General features: G+C 62.1%; 1 protein-coding gene across 4 annotated transcripts in view; it reads left to right on the top strand.

Moving 5' to 3' along the window:
- The window catches only part of CELSR1 (cadherin EGF LAG seven-pass G-type receptor 1), a 116,983-nt gene that overhangs the window by 47,391 nt on the left and 52,770 nt on the right, over positions 1 to 16,822 (top strand). For all 4 annotated transcript variants that reach the window (XM_051828133.3, XM_089307771.1, XM_051828136.3 and 1 more), the window contains exon 3: positions 12,348 to 12,570. In XM_051828133.3, the coding sequence (XP_051684093.3) occupies positions 12,348 to 12,570 (223 nt within the window). The remainder of the gene's footprint in view (positions 1 to 12,347; positions 12,571 to 16,822) is intronic.

The following is a 16,822-nucleotide window of genomic DNA, read 5'->3' as shown; positions in this document are numbered from 1 at the left end:
TTCCTGGGGTCCTGTTGAGGTGCACCTTGGGCCCCGTTGGGCCAGGTTCAAGCACTCGCTGGATGCCTGCTGCTAGTACAAGGCCCAGTTGCTCCAAGCCCAGGCTTCTCCCTGGACCACTGCCCTGGTCCTCCTTGCTCAGGTCACGCTGGCCTCTCAGGGGCCCTCGGACCCCGGTGCACTTTCCCCCAGATCTTCCCAAGTGTCCCCTCTTGTCAGTGTTCCTCTGCTTCCCCAGGCCGAGGCTGGAGGCTGGAATCCACGTCTGTGCCCCTCACCTCCCTCCCCTGTGTCCTGGATGCGCCGTGAGGGCAAACACCGGAACCTCCTGCCCGCAGCCCGCATGGAGCAGGCCAGCAGTAGGCACCGCCTGCCGGGGGGCAGGGTTGGGAGAGCAGAGGACACGTCCGGGGGGGTCAGTGGTTCACTCCGTGCCACCTTGGCTGCTGCAGCTCTGAGCTAAAAGGGACAGGACCCTTCCTTGTCCACTTTGTCCCCTCGCAGGGGCCCTGTGTGCCCCAGGCTGGTGGGCTTTTCCTTACTTTGAGAGGTAGCGGCTCGCAGTTTGGAGGTCCACGGTCCAGGATCGGTGGCCCCGTGGGTGCAGGTGTCTGGTGATGCCAGGGATGGCAGAGGGAACCAGGAAGCAGAGAGTGCAGGAGCGGCTCTTCCCCGACCCTCGGTGGTCGCTCTCTGAGTCAACCACGGCTGTCCCGTGGCAGCCTCCCTCGCCCAGGGCCCCCCTCGGACGCCGTGGCTGGACGGAGCCTCCACCCACTGCTCTGACCGTTTACCTCAGCGCATGAGACCGTTACCCGTGTACCTAAGATAGAGGTGTTCCATCTGATGCCTGCAAGAGTGTGGGAACCAAGTCCTGTTCAGCCCTCGACAGCCATCTCACCCCTCCCGGGGACTGGGAGGGAAGTGACCGCCATTGCAGCCTGCTGTCCTCTTGTGGTTGCGTCCCTGGGCAGTGTCTTTGATGGCCCTGGAGGGGGACGCTCAGGCTGGGCTCAGGTCCCCGGGGCGGGTGGCCAGCAGCCCCTCCTGTTCCACCAGTGCCTCCTGAGTGACCGTGGGCCAGGTCTTTGTTAGGGCCGAGTTTATTCTGGCCTGCTGGGCCGTGTGGTGAACAGGCCTCACCTGCTGAGCACAGAGCCCGCAGCATCCCTGATGAGCCCGTAGCTCACACCCGTGCTGCCAGACTTCCAGCTGTGCCGCGGGCTCCCCGGCCAGGGCTCACCCGGGTTTGGGGACTGGTGGGTCACTGGCTGCCTCGGTGGTGCTGGCTTGGGGCTTCGTCCCCACTCCTCCAGGAGCGCGATGTCCCCAAGGCCAAGGACGTCCTGTGCAGGTTCAGGTGCAGGGGAGCTTTCAGTGAGCATTCGGATCACCTGACCGTGGGACCCGGTTTTGTGATTCTGTTGTGAGCACGTGGGTTGTGGGGGCTCAGTGTGTACCAGAGCCCTGGAGTTTCCATCCTCACGGACACACAGGACCTTCTCAGAAAGTGCCAGCAAAGTGGGTGTTATGGAAAAGCTATGCACAGAGTTCAGAAAAAATTCGTATCAGAGTAACTCATCTTCTGCACAAATTTTGAATTAATGTTGCAGATGTTTACTTTTTGGAAGATTTATCTATTTATTTGAAAGGCAGAGTTACAGGGAGAGAAGGAGAGAGAGGTCTTCCACCTGCTGGTTCACTCCCCAAAGGGCTGAGCCAGGCCGAAGGCGGGAGCAGGAGCTTCCGCTGGGTCTCCCATGTGGGTGCAGGGGCCCAAGAACTTGGACCATCTGTGGCTGACTTCCCAGGCACATTAGCAGGGAGTTGGATTGGAAGTGGAGCAGCTGGGACTCGGATCCAGGCTGATACGGGATGCTAGTGCCGGTGGCTTCACGCGCTATGCCGCTGTGCCAGCCCCTCAGCTCACCTTTTAATCCCATCTTCCACACAGTTTTTGAAGTGCTTCCCCCTGCTGACAGACGAAACCACCCCACGCCGAAAGCCCTGTGCTGCGAGCTCGCTCTGACCAGGGAGAAACGCACCTCGCAGGGCTCGCTGGGCCTTGGGACGAAAGCCTGGCTTGCACATGTGCCTGGCGGAGCTGACTTTGTTCCTTAACCCTGAAGCATTTCATGTAAGCGAGAACCATTACACAGCCTATAATTAACATCTCAAATAAAGCAGAGACAGAATCCACTCTTAGGAAAATGTGCTTTTCAGATATTCAGGATTACGCTGCATTTTCTCGCTGGCACCCTCGCGTGCACGCGCTCTGCAGAGCCCAGGGGGCTGCCCCGCATCTCCCCGGGACGGATGGTACCGTGTTTCCTGCTCATCGTCCCTGCAGGTCGCGTGCCCAGGCACTGAGGTGTGGACGGGCCCAGCCAGCGTCTCCCGCGCTCCTCCCTGGAGCTCTTTCCCCAGAGAGCTGGGTTTTGCGTGAACAGAATCAGCGTCCAGGGCAGGCTGTGCCCACTGCCCCTGGGTTTGAAGTCCCTGCCTGTGACTTCCTCCCTGTGTGTCTGGGCCCCAGTTTGTCTCTTCCTTCGAAGGCCACCAGTCCCTGTGTGAGGGCCCCTCTTGCTCCGCTGCGAGGTCGTCTTACCTTGATTGCATCCCTGTTTCCAAATAAGGCCCCGTTTGCAGGTGTCAGGATGGTGGATACCCTTGGGAGGGACACAGTTCACCCCACCCAAGGGCTCCGGGCACTTCTTCCTCCTCTCCTCGCCTCGCCTGTCCTCTCCTCGCCTCACCTCTCCTCGCCTCGCCTCGCCTCTCCCTCCTCCCCTCCCCTCCCCTCCCCTCCCCTCTCCTTCCTTCCTTCCTTCCTTCCTTCCTTCCTTCCTTCCTTTCTTTCCTTCTTTTTTTTTTTTTTTTTTTTTAAGATTTGCTTCTTTGAGAGGCAGAGTTATGGAGAGGGAAAGGAGAAAGGTATTCCATCCACTGGTTTACCCCTAAAAGGGCCACATTGGCCAGGGTTGAGCCAGGCTGAAGCCGGGAACCCAGACAGATCTCCATCCAGGACTCCCATGTGAGTGCAGGGGTCCAAGCACTCGGGCCATTTCCCACTGCCTTCCCAGGCCATTAGCAGGGAGCTGGATCAGAAGAGGAGCAGCTGGGACACGAACAGGTACCCATATGGGACAACGGCGCTGCAGGCAGAGGCCCAGCCTACTGCGCCACAGCGCTGGCCCCCGCTCCTGGCACTTCTGGTCTACCTGCACCTGCTGGGGCCAGGGCCACTCCGGGTGGGAGCCAGGTTCTCTGCCTTGTTTTCCTCGGAGATCCGAGCACCTGAGCCTGAGCATCCCCACGCCCGTCAGAGCCTGAGCAGACCTCGTGCTGCCTTGCAGCTCTGGAGGGTGCAGGTCACAAGGTCAAGATGTGGGCGGGATCTGCTGCCTCCCCTTCTGGCTTCCAGAGCCACCTGTGCGCCTCCACGCGGGGCTCCTTCTCGGAGTCCTGGGGGGACCTTGGGTTTTGTGGCTTACGACGAGGACAGCTGTACGGGGCTCCCTAGCTCCCAGCAGCCACTCCTGGCTCAGGAAATCCCCTGCTGAAGGAGCTAACACGTGTGCAGGCCTGGGTCTCCCATACCCGGGGCGGGGGGGTGGTGAGGGGCTTGGCTGGCCCCGGGTTCTATGGCCACAGCCTAGGCTAGGGGCTGTTGGGAGTGGCTGGGGCCCCCTGGCCACTGCCCTGTCCTGAGGAGCTGTGTCTCCTCCTGCACCGTGTGGGAGGGGACCCTGAACCACGGGCGGCTGAGGTTTGCGTCCGCATTCCAGCCGAGCCTGGACTCGCCGCGTTTGGCGCTTGGATTGTTGGCGGGGTTCCCTGCACACTGATAAGGGGCGGGCACGCCCTTTCCAGCCCTCGGCACAGAGCTTGCCCTTGCTCGGCGGGACCGGGGCCAGCTGTGGGACCTGCATTTGCAGCTGCTCGGGGCGCGGGAGCGCTGCAGAGGCCCCACTTGTTCAGCTCCAGCGGGGCCCTGGGCCGGGAGCTCGCAGGTGTCCGCCCTGAGCCAGGGGGCGCTGGCTGGGTGGGAGCCCTGTGTTTCTGCGGCTGGAATGCACTTTCTCTTCATATTCTTAGAAACGGGTGTGTCTGGAGTTCTGGGAATTCACTCCCGAGGCGGTGATGAAGTCACCCCGAGAGCCCAACCTGGACAGGCCCTCTGTCCAGGGCCTCCGGCTCCCTCCCTCCTGGATCCTGCCCAGTGGCTGTGGGGCCAGGGGGTGGGCAGGTGGCTGGGGCCAGGTGGGAGGGTGAGAAAGTCAAACAAAGCCTGCAACTTCAAGGGGGGTTGGGGAGGCGGGTGGCGAGGGGAGGAGGAGGAGGAGAGAGCCGAGGGCAGGGCAGGGGGTGTAGGGGCTTGCAGACAGGCCAGGCCATTAGGAACAGGGCACAGCATGGCTCACTCACCCGGCCCCAGCCTGCTGCAAGACAGACTGCTGCCTGCAGACAGAGCTGCAGCCAGGGAAACTGAGGCACAGGACAGTGCTGGGGTCCCGTGATCCTGCCCCTGCTCAGTGCATTTGGAGGGGCTGCTGATTCGGTGAAGGTGAAGTGACCCTCACCCTCCGGCCCCCTCCCGCCACACTCTGGTGGACACTGGTAGACAGGTGTTCACAGCTGTCCCCACCCCGTAGCTGTGTGAGTGAGCACAGGTTATCACCCTTCCCGTATGGGTGGGTGGGTGGTGGATGGATGGGTGGTGGATGGGTGATGGATTTGTGGTGGGTGGATGGGTAGATGGGTGGTGAATGAGTGGTGGGTGGTGGATGGATGGGTGGGTGGATGGGTGGGTATTTCATGAGTGGATGGGTGGTGGGTGGGTGTTTGGATGGGGGGTGGATGGGTGGGTATTTCATGAGTGGATGGGTGGTGGGTAGGTGTTTGGATGGGGGGTGGCTGGGTGGATAGTTCATGGGTGATGGGTGGTGGGTGGGTGTTTGGATGGGGGGGTGGGTGGGTGGATAGTTCATGGGTGATGGGTGGTGGGTGGGTGTTTGGATGGGGGGGTGGGTGGGTGGATAGTTCATGGGTGATGGGTGGTGGGTGGGTGTTTGGATGGGGGGGTGGGTGGGTGGATAGTTCATGGGTGATGGGTGGTGGGTGGGTGTTTGGATGGGGGGTGGGTGGGTGGATAGTTCATGGGTGATGGGTGGTGGGTGGGTGTTTGGATGGGGGGATGGGTGGATATTTCATGAGTGATGGGTGGTGGGTGGGTGTTTGGATGGGGGGTGGGTGGGTGGATAGTTCATGGGTGATGGGTGGTGGGTAGGTGTTTGGATGGGGGGTGGGTGGGTGGGTAGTTCATGAGTGATGGGGGGTGGGTGGGTGTTTGGATGGGGGGGGTGATAAGTGGTAGGTAGTGGACGCGTGAGTGGTGGGGGGTTGGGAATATGCACAGCTCGTGAATGTTGCATGGATCGGTGGGGTAGGTGGTAGACGGGAAGACGCGTGAGTGCTGGATGGGTGGGAGGCAGACGGGTGGGTGACTGGGTGGACGGTGAATGGTGGATGGGTGGATAGGTGGTGATGGGTGGATGGGTGGATAGGTGGTGACTGGGTGGATGGGTGGATAGGTGGTGGATAGGTGGATGGGTGGATAGGTGGTGGATAGGTGGTGGATGGGTGGGTGGATGGGTGGTGGATGGATGGGTGGATAGGTGGTGATGGGTGGATGGGTGGATAGGTGGTGACTGGGTGGTTGGGTGGAGAGGTGGTGATGGGTGGATGGGTGGATAGGTGGTGGATAGGTGGTGGATGGGTGGATAGGTGGTGATGGGTGGATGGGTGGATAGGTGGTGATGGGTGGATGGGTGGATAGGTGGTGATGGGTGGATGGGTGGATAGGTGGTAGATGGGTGGATAGGTGGTGGATAGGTGGTGGATGGGTGGTGGATGGATGGATGGGTGGATGGGTGGTGACTGGGTGGATGGGTGGATGGGTGGATGGGTAGATAGGTGGTGGATGGGTGGTGACTGGGTGGATGGGTGGATGGGTGGATGGGTAGATAGGTGGTGGATAGGTGGTGGATAGGTGGATGGGTGGATAGGTGGTGGCAGAAGGGTGGCTCCATGGGTCTGTGATGAATCAGTGGGTGGTGGGGGCGTGCAGGTACAATGTTTCATCGTTTCTGATGTCCACCTCCCCTCAGAGACTCCGCGCCCCCCCACCCCCACCCCGAGTTGTGCCGTCTGTGGACGAGACGCCTGTGCCGGGAGCCCAGCTGTTGCGTCTCCTGTGTTGAGATGCGGCATCTGAGTCCTGACCCCAGGTCACCTCCGAGCCCTCTGACAGGTTGTCCTCAGGGCACACGTGTGTGTGTGTGTGTGTGTGTATCTGCTGACCTAGGGGTGTGTATGAAACCACCATGTGTGCATATGTGTTTGAGATGACATAGGTATGATGTATGTGTATACACGTGTGATAACCTAGGGGTGTATGTGTGCGAGATGACCTGGGGTGTGTGTATGTGTCCATGTGTGCACATATGTATGTGAGACAACATAGGTGTGTGCGCGTGTGTGTGTGTGAGTGGGGGAGGGGAGAGGCCCCGGGCGCCTCTGCACCTGCGTCCGGGTCTCGGGGCTGCCTCCCGCGCTGCCCCCTGCAGCCGTGTCCCCTTTAATTCTGCTCGAACCTCAGGCTCCCCGGTGCTTTTGTGCTTCCTGCCCCTGTCCCTCTTGTTGCCTTTAGAAATTCTCGTTTTTCTAGTTTAAAGCCCTTAGCTATTTCTGGGCTAGAAGGGGATTGTCTTTGTATTTACTTAAAAACTCAAGTTGGCAAACCTTCAGCCGCCCTACCCTGTCCCGAGGATCCGAGTTGCGAGGCCCCCGCAGCCCTGCCCACTGGGCCCCAGCCCAAATCCTCATCTCCCACCCCCGAGGCGAGTTCTGAATTTTTCTCAGCAGGCTCGGGGGCGGGAAGGGTGGGGGTGGGGTCCACACCACCATCTCCCCCTCCCTGCCTCCCAGCTACCCTGGCCTGGGCTCTGCCCCCTGCCAATGCCCCCTTCCTTGTTTGCAGACCCTGCCAGGTGCTCACGGGCCCTACCTGTTGCAGGTATGCTGTTTGCTTAAGCCCTGCAAAATGGGGCCTTTCTAGGGGACCCCACGCTTCTCCACCTGATGGCTGACGGCTCCGGACAGTGTCCCTCCCTCCTGGACTAAAGCCTGGGTGATGGGGGACAGATGCCTCGTGACTGTGCCCCCTGTGAGGCTGCAGGGACCTGACCCTGGATCTCAGCGCCTGGGAGCTTGAATTTTGCTGTTAGGAACAGTTCTCTGCCGGGATCCTTTCTAGAACTTCTGTCTGGGGCTGCGTGTTTGCAGGGAACTTGGCACCCTGTTGAGCACCACCTTGAGGCATGGGGACGGGGCTGGAGGCCTGCCTGCGTGTGGGATGACCGGCAGGTGCTGGATTCTGAGTGGGAATCCCTAGAGGAAGAGTGATCAGACAGGGAGCACCTCCGAGAGTGCTTGCGAGGACGAGGAGGTCACCGAGAGCCCGACGAGGCGCCTTGAACCGGAGGATTTTGGGAAGCACGTCTGGCTGGCCACGTCGTTCATTGCAGCTGGCCGTGGGGAGCGTTTGCAGACTCTGGACGCCGCGACTCAGGCCCCCTGGCCCCTGGGGCTGGGCGCTGGGTGTTTGCCAGCACTCCCCCCACCCCCGCCCTGCACCTGCTCAGGTAGCTGGCTGCCTGCTCCGTGCTGTAAGCAAATTGGCAGGAGTGGCCACGCAGCATCCGGCAGCAAAGCCAGCAAGGGCTCCCCAGGCCCCCGGAGGCCCAAGTGATGGCCCCGAGCCTGGTCACGGCCTCTCCCAGTTGTCTGAAGCCCGAGTGTCCACAGCACTCATGCTTAACCGTGAAGCGACTCCTGCGGCCACCCCGGGTTGCACTGTTCGGACCAGGATGTGAATTACGTAGACTCTGTGATTTCACCAGCAGGAAACAGGCTTTAACGTGGGCCTGGGGCAGGGAGGGGCACTGGCATTCCAAGACTTCATCCCACGGCATGCACCCACCTCTGCCGCGTCCCCGGCTTTCCTGAGACACCCCTCCCAGCCGGCCGCTGCCCTGTGCCCGGCGCCTTGCAGGTGTCTGTGGGCCCCTGCTGGGTGCTGGGCACTTTCAGACTTGGCCCCAAGCAGACGCTGCAGCTGACCTCACAGGGCCTGGGGACAGATGGCAGGGGACAGGTGCACAGGCAGGGGCAGCTCGGGCTGGGTCAGCGCTGGGGAGGCAGCAGAGGTCTTGGTGACCGAACCTGCACAGGAGGTGGTGGGGCTTCTGAGGAGGGGAGTGCCCACGGGAGGCAGGCACGGGGAGAGGATGTGGGTGCCCTGCAGGCACCGGGAGCCACAGGTAGAGGCCAGGAAAGAGGCAGCTGGGCCCGGTGGCTGTCGGCTGTCACCACTGGTGATGGTGAACTTCTGCAGAGCAGGTGCAGGACCCCTGTGGGCCTGGCTTCGTCCTGGACAACCCCAGGAGGAGGGAGACAGTGCGGCTGGTGGTGTGAGTATGTGGGCCCGAGCCGGAGGCCTGCGGCAGGTGGGTGGGCACGGAGCAGAGGGGCTCTGAGCCAGTGGCCTTGACACATGAGGCCAGTGTTTGCAGAGCTCTGCCAGGGTCCTGTGAAGAGCAAGCAGATCTGCGTGGCAGCTGGGGGCCTGCGAGGAGGGCGCTGTAGGGTACAGGTGCAGATGCAGGTGCCGCCCACCAGCACGGAGGCCCCGACTCAGGGAGACCACAGTGGGAGCGTTGAGGGGCACAAGGAGGGTGGTAGGGTGGCTGCGAGGCTCTGGGCTTGGACGGATGGTGAGACCCAGCCCAGATGGGGGAGGGGAGGTCTGGGTGGGATGGGTTGGGTGGGCTGGGAAGGGGCTGCCTGGTTCCCTCTCCCCACACCTCTCCCCAGCCTCTGGTCTCTGCTCGTCCTTCTCCCCGCAGTCAGCAATAGGTAGGGCCTGGCCCACGCCTGCCCTCAGGCTCCTGGGCTCCAGAACTGTGGCTTGGGGCCCCCAGTGTGTGGTCATCTGCTCTGGACCTAACCCTGCCACCTGCTGGGGAAGAGAGAGAGGGAGTGAAAGGAAAGGAGGAGGGAGGGTGGGGCAGGGGAGGGAGGAAGGAACTGCCTCATTGAAAAACAGAGCGAACCAGCGACTTCCTGCAGCCCTAGCAGAGCCCTTCACGTGGGCCCAGGGGTTGAGACGCCGCCAGGGACGCCTGCAGCCGGTCTTGGAGTGCCTGGGTTCGGAGTTCTGGCTCCGCTTCCAGTCCAGCTTCCTGCTGACGTACAGCCTGGAGGCAGCAGGTGGTGACTCAAGTGCTTGGGCCCTGCCACCATGTGGGAGACCTGGATGGAGTTCTGGGCTCCTGGTTTAGGCTGGCCCAGCCCTGGCTGTGGCAGGTGTTTGGGGAATGGGCCAGTGGGTAGAAGCTCTCTCTCTCTCTCTGCCTTTCAAATAAAAATAATAATTTTTAACGGGGGGACAGAAGAGCTCCCAACCCTCATCCCGACCCCCTGGGGGACACTGGACGCTCTCAAGGCCACTCTGGACTGTGGTGTCCCTGCGCACGGGACCCTGTGAGGCAAGACACCCCTGCCTTTCTGTCGTCTACATGACATCTGTTCTGGCCTCGTAGCTGCTGAAAACAGCGTGGAAGCTGGAACTCAAAGCCTCGCCTTCCACGTGGGAGAGAGGAGCTGGCCGCACATGGCCAGCCTCTGTCTGGGTCTCTCTGCGGAGGTCCCAGGCTTGGGGGAAGCAGGGAGCCCTCAGTACGCAGGAGGGGGCAGGAGCTGGACTGTGCTGGGCGAGGCCCTGGCTGGCCTGGGGGCCCTGGGGTAGGAGCAGGGCTGGGCTGAGCTGAGGGTGTTTGGACACTTGCATGCACCCTGGCCTGGATTCCCAGGGCTGCAGACGCAGGGCTTGCACCGGCCTCCCTGGAAGGGGCTCGGTCTTCCTGGGGTGTGCTGAGCGGGAGCTGCGCCAGCCAGCACTCGGAGGATTGCCTGTGTACAGCGGCAATGCCAGGGCCTGAGGGTCTGAACGTAGGGAGGTGCACCCGGGGCTTCTCACTTCAGTTCTCTCAGGGGACAGATGAGGCTGCAGGCTGCTCAGTGGGACAGTGCGTGTGGGGGTGCGTGTGCCGGTGTGGACACACGCGGGACTGAGGCGTGCAGGTATGGGTGTGTGCACTCACGTGTGACCATGTGCTTACATACATGTATGTGTGAGTTGATGTGGATGAGCGTGCAGGTATTGTGAGTGCATGTGGGTCACACGTGTGTGTGTGTGTGTGTGTGTGCACACATAGACCCCTGTAGGGTGGTTGAGCCCTGCATGTGTGGCATGTGGGGGAGGTTGGGCGGTTCCCAGGGGTACACGGCTCGGGGCACCTGCTGTGATGCGGCAGGGGTCTCTAGGGGGCCTGTGGGCCATGCCTGGGGTCAGGCAGGTGCTGGCCAGGGCAGAGGGACTCCAGTGGCCACGTGACTGCCCCAGGTCCCAGCCCAGCCCAGCCCACAGCTCACTTTGAAGCTGGCCTGACCTTGGGGCTGGCCCACCCTGTCTGGGCGAGGCAGCCTCTCGTGCCGAGGGTACTGGGGTGGGGGTCCGTGGGCAGGGTCTGCGCGGTGAGCCAGGCCAGCCAGCTCCCCCGGGGTGGCCGGGAAGTTCTACATCAGAGCATGAGAGCACGCCACGGCCCCCACGCTCGGCAGCCTCTCCCTCCTTTGTTTCTGTTCCAAATGTCGCTGACCAAGTCTTTGGTGATCAGCGTCCAGTCTTCAGATCCCACTGTCCATTCGTGCCTGCTGCGGGCTGAGCTGTCTGCCCTGAGCCGGTGGGACTGTGGGGAGGGGCCTGTAAGGGGGAAGCCGAGGCTGAATGAGGTCATGAGGATGCGGCCGTGGCCGACAGGGACGGGGTCCTTGTAGGGAGAGGGACAGAGCCGCCCTCACCAGGGTCCTCGCCAGCCACGCCTGGTCACTGCCTTGCAGCCTGTGGGCTGAGCAGCGAGCATCCGCCAAGGCAATTTGCTACAGCAACCCAGTGCAACTTCGAAGGGTTTTCACTCGGTTTGTTTGAGTTGCTATCCGAATGGGCTGCTTTTTTAAACAGAGACTTATTTGAAAGGCAGAGAGAGGTCTTTCCTCTGCTGGTTCGCTCCCCAGATGGCTGCAGTAGCCAACTCTGGTCCAGGATGGAGCCAGGAACTCCATCGGGGTCCCCCACGTGGGTGCAGGAGCCCAAGGACCTGGGCATCTTCCGCTGCTTTCCCAGGCGCCTTAGCAAGGAACTGGATTGGAAGTGGAGCAGCCGGGACTCGAATCAGTGCTCCATAAGCGGCAGCCGATGATGCCAAATCTTGTGCTGACCTGGATGTTACCCTCACCCCCTCTCCTCTGTGTTGGCGCAGTGTGGGTTTGCACACATGTGGATTGGCCACCCAAACCTCAGCTGTGTGTGCTGTTTGTGTGGCACCATTAGGGGGCCTTAAGGCTCGCCGAAGGCGTTGACTGAGAAGTTATTTGCCATCAGGAAGCCCACAAGCACCTGCTGTGCCTGGCGGGGTGGAGGGGAGAAACGCGTGATCTATGGCTGATGTGGTTCCGCGAGGGACACCAGGCAGCCACTGCGGAAGGAGGCAGGGCTGCTCGCCTGGAGCTGGCTGGGGGCCTCCTGGGCCCTGCAGCTGAGGCCGTCTCTCCTGGGGGGTGCACAGGCTTCTACTTGGGGGCCGTGTGACTTCCAGTGTGAGGGTTTGGGGATGTACAAGTCATGCATTTGTTCCAAGTTGTTTCACTTAAGCGTCAGGGGCTGGGACCGACTCTGGCTGGGAGCTGGGTGACTTCCTGGTTGTTAGAAGTCCCAAGATGGCTTGGGCGGGGTCCCTGGCTGGTGCCCACCCTGTGAAGCAGTGGAGCAGGAGGCAGCACGGGGCTCTGTGGGTTGCATCCAGGACTTCCCAGCCCAAACACCAGCCAGTCCAGAGGCAGCTGGGTCCATCCACCCAGCATAAGAGACTCCAACCCCTATTGGTCTCTCGGGGCTGAAGGGGTGGAGTTGGTCACTCTAGGAAAGCTTCCAGAACCTTCTTGTCGCGTGACAGATCAGGCTGTGGGGACCACCCTGGTGCCGGGCCCTCAGCAGGTGCACAGGCTGATGAGAGACAGATGGAGTTAGAAGTGAGTCAGAACCCAGCACTTACCGGGCTGTGTGACAGGTCTGGGTGGGAGGTGTGGTGAGGGAGCTGTGACAGCCCCCGTGCTGTGCCCCGGCCACACGTGACCCCCTCTCCCCTCCGCCTCTCACCCTCCAGGGGAGCACTGTGAGGTGAACGCCCGCTCAGGCCGCTGTGCCAACGGCGTGTGCAAGAACGGGGGCACGTGCGTGAACCTCCTTGTTGGCGGCTTCCACTGCGTGTGCCCGCCCGGCGAGTTCGAGCGGCCCTACTGCGAGGTCAGCACCCGGAGCTTCCCGCCTCAGTCCTTCGTCACTTTCCGCGGCCTGCGACAGCGCTTCCACTTCACCATCACGCTCACGTAAGTGTGCCCTCCCCGCCCCCAAGTTCTCCTCCTTCCCAGGAGGACGTGAGGGTCGTGGCAACGGCTGGGGTCCCAGCTGAATTAAAACCGGGGAACCCCTTGTTCGAAGACGCGGATGACTCTGGAGATGGGGGTAGCAGAGCAACCAGGCACCGGTGGGTCTTTCTGAGCCCGGGGAGAAGGAGCCGCAGGCCTGGGCTTCGGGGCGGCCGTGCTGGCGTAGCCGAGGGCAGCAGCTCGGCCCCTGCAGCCCTGGGTGCCCGGTCCCTGGCGGGAAGACAGGGGCTTGCAGTGTGCTGGGGCTGTGTTAACTTTTGCATCTGCTTTTCTGAGACTTTAGATTTAATTAAATTTTAAAAAGCTATCGTTTCTGTTGTAGAGTCCTAGCAGGCTTAGCGGAGTAGAGTAGCACCCGTTTTGTTTGGTGGTTTGGTGCTGGCGTTGAGGGTCTCTGCAGGGTGTGCGCTGCCTCCCATGTCCCGAGCTCTGCTCCCTGTACACTGGGGTCTCAGCCTGGACAGAGCAGGCTCCGCCCCTGGGCCCTGCCCCACAAGGCAGGGGGTGCAGGTGGCCGGCTGGCCCCCAGGCGATCTCCAGTGAGGCCCTTAAGAAGCCCTCCCTGACCCCGGCCAGGCACGGAGCATTCCAGCACGGGCTGGGCGGCCGGGTCACGCTGCCTTGGGGCCTCTGACATCCCTGGCTGGGAGCCCCAGTCCCGTCCACTGCCACTCTGCAGAGGTCCAGACGTGGGCCCTGGCTGGCGAGCAGGTCCTGCACCTGGTCCCTGTCGTGGCCGCATTGCATGGGGTGGAGCCCGTGCTGGGTTCCCTGACCTGGCTGTCGTCCTGCTCGCCCAGCTGTTCCGTGAAGCTGGAGTCCCCAGGGCAGGTTCATATTTTTTTTCAGACCTTGAAATAACGCCCTTGGACGCCTAGCTTCAAGCTGATGGACAGCTGTGCTGTTGTCCTCACCACGCAGAGGTCCAGGCTCTGTCGGGGTCTCTGTCCACCCACCAGCCTGAGCTCCTGGGGGCTCGCGTCCTGTGTCCCTGCCCTCCAGACACCCTGTGGTCAGGGAGTGGTCAGCTGGCAGTCGTGTGCATGTGTGGCGCCTCTGTCCACTGCCCCCCATGAGCCTGTGGCCTTGGAGATGTTGGGGGACATCCCCAGCTCTCCAGGGCAGAGGACTTTGGCTGTTTCAGGCTGAGGGTTCCAGGAATTCTGAGCAGGGCTCAGCCTGCCAGGAGCTGTACAGAGACCACAGACCTCTGCCCCAGTGGCCTGGAGATCCACCACTCCGCTCTGCTGAGAGGCCCCACAGTCCAGCCCCTGGGCTGCGTAGCACCAGGCAGATGCCTCCTCCAGGAAGGCTTCCTGCCCTGCTCGCCGTGGGCCGCAGAGCCCTTCTCGCAGAATCTGTGCAGTGGGGCTACTCTCATCCGTCTCATAGGAAGGGGCTGGAGGCACCCAGGGGCTGCAGGACTTGGCAGAGGCCACAAGGCCAGCAGGTGGGGCCGCCCTGGGCGGGCTGCCGCGTCTGCTCTGATGCCCCTGCGCCGGTGCGTGCGCCCCAGACTGCACCTGATTGGTAGACGGCTCTGAGCGTCTTCCGGGTCTCCCTGTTTTCAGGACTGACTTTAGTGAGAGCCTGGGCCCGGCTGCCGCGCGTCTGACCGCAGGTGTTCCCTGGGTGCTTGTTGATGTCTTTCTTTCTTTCTTTTTTTTTTTTTTTTAAAGATTTATTTTTAACAACTTATTTGGGTGGCTGGCACTGTGGCATAGCAGGTAAAGCCACTGCCTGCAATGTCAGCACCCCATATGGGCACCGGTTCAGGTCCCAGCTGCTCCACTCCCAATCCAGCTCCCTGCTGATGGCCTGGGAAAGCAGTGGAGGATGGCCCGAGTGCTTGGACCCCAGCACGCACGTGGGAGACCCAGAAGAAGCTCCTGGCTCCTGGCTTCAGCCTGGCTCAGCCCTGGCCGTTGCAGCCATCTGGGGAGTGAACCAACAGGTGGAAAATCTCTTTTTGTCTTCCTCCCTCTCTCTGTCACTCTGCCTTTTAAATAAATAATTAATTAATTAAATCTTTTTTAGAAAGTATTTGTAAAGCAGTGACAGAGAATGAGAGAGTGACAGTTATCTTCCCTCTGTTTGCTGGTCCATTCCCCAAGTGACCACAATGACCAGGGCTGGGCCACTTTGCAGTCGGGAGCCAGGAGCTCCACCCTGGTCTCCCACGTGGGTGGCGGGGGCCCATGTGCTTGGGCCCTGACCTGCTGCCTCCCAGGGGATTAGCAAAGAGCTGGAATCGGAAGCGGAGCAGCCAGGATGCGAACCGACTCTGGTAGGGGATGCTGGCATGGCGAGCGGTAGCTGCACCACACCGGCCCTGCTGGGTTTCTGACCCCGAGCCCCCTCCCGTCCGTCAGACACAGCCCCCGTGCCTGGCGTGGGGACATGTGGCTGGCGTGGGTTCTGGGCTGTGGTTATGCCACATATGGAGTCAGGGCCCAGCTACTGTGGCCCACAGTCCTTGGCTGACCCACTGGAGGAAGACCCTAAAGGTGGCCACCAGAGGCGTGGGTGGGGTGGGGGAGGGGCACGTGCAGCAGAGGGGGTGGGAAGGGTGTTGTTGAATGGGGTGCCGTTGGCACCTGCAGGGTCATTGGAGGGACGCGGCCTGCGGTCGATGTCCCCGGGGCGGGTTGGTGGCTGTCACTCAGAGCCTAAACTTCTTCCCGAGAACCTTATACCTTGGGGTGGGGCCTCCCCAAGCCCCGGGGCCCCGGCTGCTTTTGTTCCGGGGGTTTCTTTGCGGCCGTCTCCTCTTTCTGGGCTCTGTCTGCCAAGCGCGGCTCCCAGTGGGCTCGCCTTTCCCCACCGCTCTTTGTTCCTTGCTCCTGCCCCCGCCCCCTCCCAGCCGTGGTTTCTGTTTCCCGGCTTTTCCTCTTTTCACTCCAGCCCTCCCCTCGGCCTGGGGCCCCTTCTCCACTCCCGCGCCCCCGGCAGTGGGTGGGACCCCGAGCCCTGACACACTGGGAGCAGGTGGCACCCAGCGGGCTGAGTTCGGGGGATGAGCCTGGGTCCCAGTCCCTGTCAGGCCCCTGCGACGCCCTGCCCACCCCAAAGCTTGCAGTGCGGGTACTTTTTTTTTTTTTTTTTTTTTTGACAGGCAGAGTTAGTGAGAGATAGAGACAGAGAGAAAGGTCTTCCTTTCCATTGGTTCACCCCCCTAATGGCTGCTATGGCCAGCGCGCTGCGCCAATCCAAAGCCAGGAGCCAGCTGCTTCCCCCTGGTCTCCCGTGCAGGTGCAGGGCCCAAGCACTTGGGCCATCCTCCACTGCCCTCCCAGGCCACAGCAGAGAGTTGGCCTGGAAGAGGAGCAACTGGGACAGAATCCGGCGCCCAAACCAGGACTAGAACCCAGGGTGCCGGCGCCGCAGGCAGAGGATTAGCCTAGTGAGCTGCGGCGCCGGCCAGTGAGAGTACTTTTTGCCACTGGTTCTTGCTGGCATTGTAAATGGAGGGCGTCCCAGGCCCAGATGGAGAAGAAGTCGGAGGTGGGGGCTCGAGGTTGGTTCAGGCAGACCCCTTGCTGTGTGAGAAAGGCCAAAATCCCACCCCACGGCCAGAGAGCAGCTCCCTCTCTTCCTCTGCAGGGGCTGTTGAAGCCCACCGGGGAGACCGGGGGTGGGGGAGGTGATGTCGGGGAGACCGGGGGTGGGGGAGGTGATGTCGGGGAGACCGGGGGTGGGGGAGGTGATGTCGGGGAGACCGGGGGTGGGGAAGGTGATGTCGGGGAGACCGGGGGTGGGGGAGGTGATGTCGGGGAGACCGGGGGTGGGGAAGGTGATGTCGGGGAGACCGGGGGTGGGGGAGGTGATGTCGGGGAGACCGGGGGTGGGGAAGGTGATGTCGGGGAGACCGGGGGTGGGGGAGGTGATGTCGGGGAGACCGGGGGTGGGGAGGTGATGTCGGGGAGACCGGGGGTGGGGAAGGTGATGTCGGGGAGACCGGGGGTGGGGAGGTGATGTCGGGGAGACCGGGGGTGGGGAAGGTGATGTCGGGGAGACCGGGGGTGGGGAGGTGATGTCGGGGAGATCGGGGGTGGGGGAGGTGATGTCGGGGAGACTGGGGGTAGGGAAGGTGATGTCGGGGAGACCGGGGGTGGGGGAGGTGATGTCGGGGAGACCGGGGGTGGGGAAGGTGATGTCGGGGAGACCGGGGGGGGGGAGGTGATGTCAGGGA

The sequence above is a fragment of the Oryctolagus cuniculus genome, chromosome 11, assembly GCF_051225735.1.
Source record: "Oryctolagus cuniculus isolate XC-2025 breed Fujian yellow rabbit chromosome 11, ASM5122573v1, whole genome shotgun sequence".
NCBI lineage: Eukaryota > Metazoa > Chordata > Mammalia > Lagomorpha > Leporidae > Oryctolagus > Oryctolagus cuniculus.
Note: the sequence above shows the minus strand (reverse complement) of the source record. Positions and strands in the feature narration are given on the sequence as shown.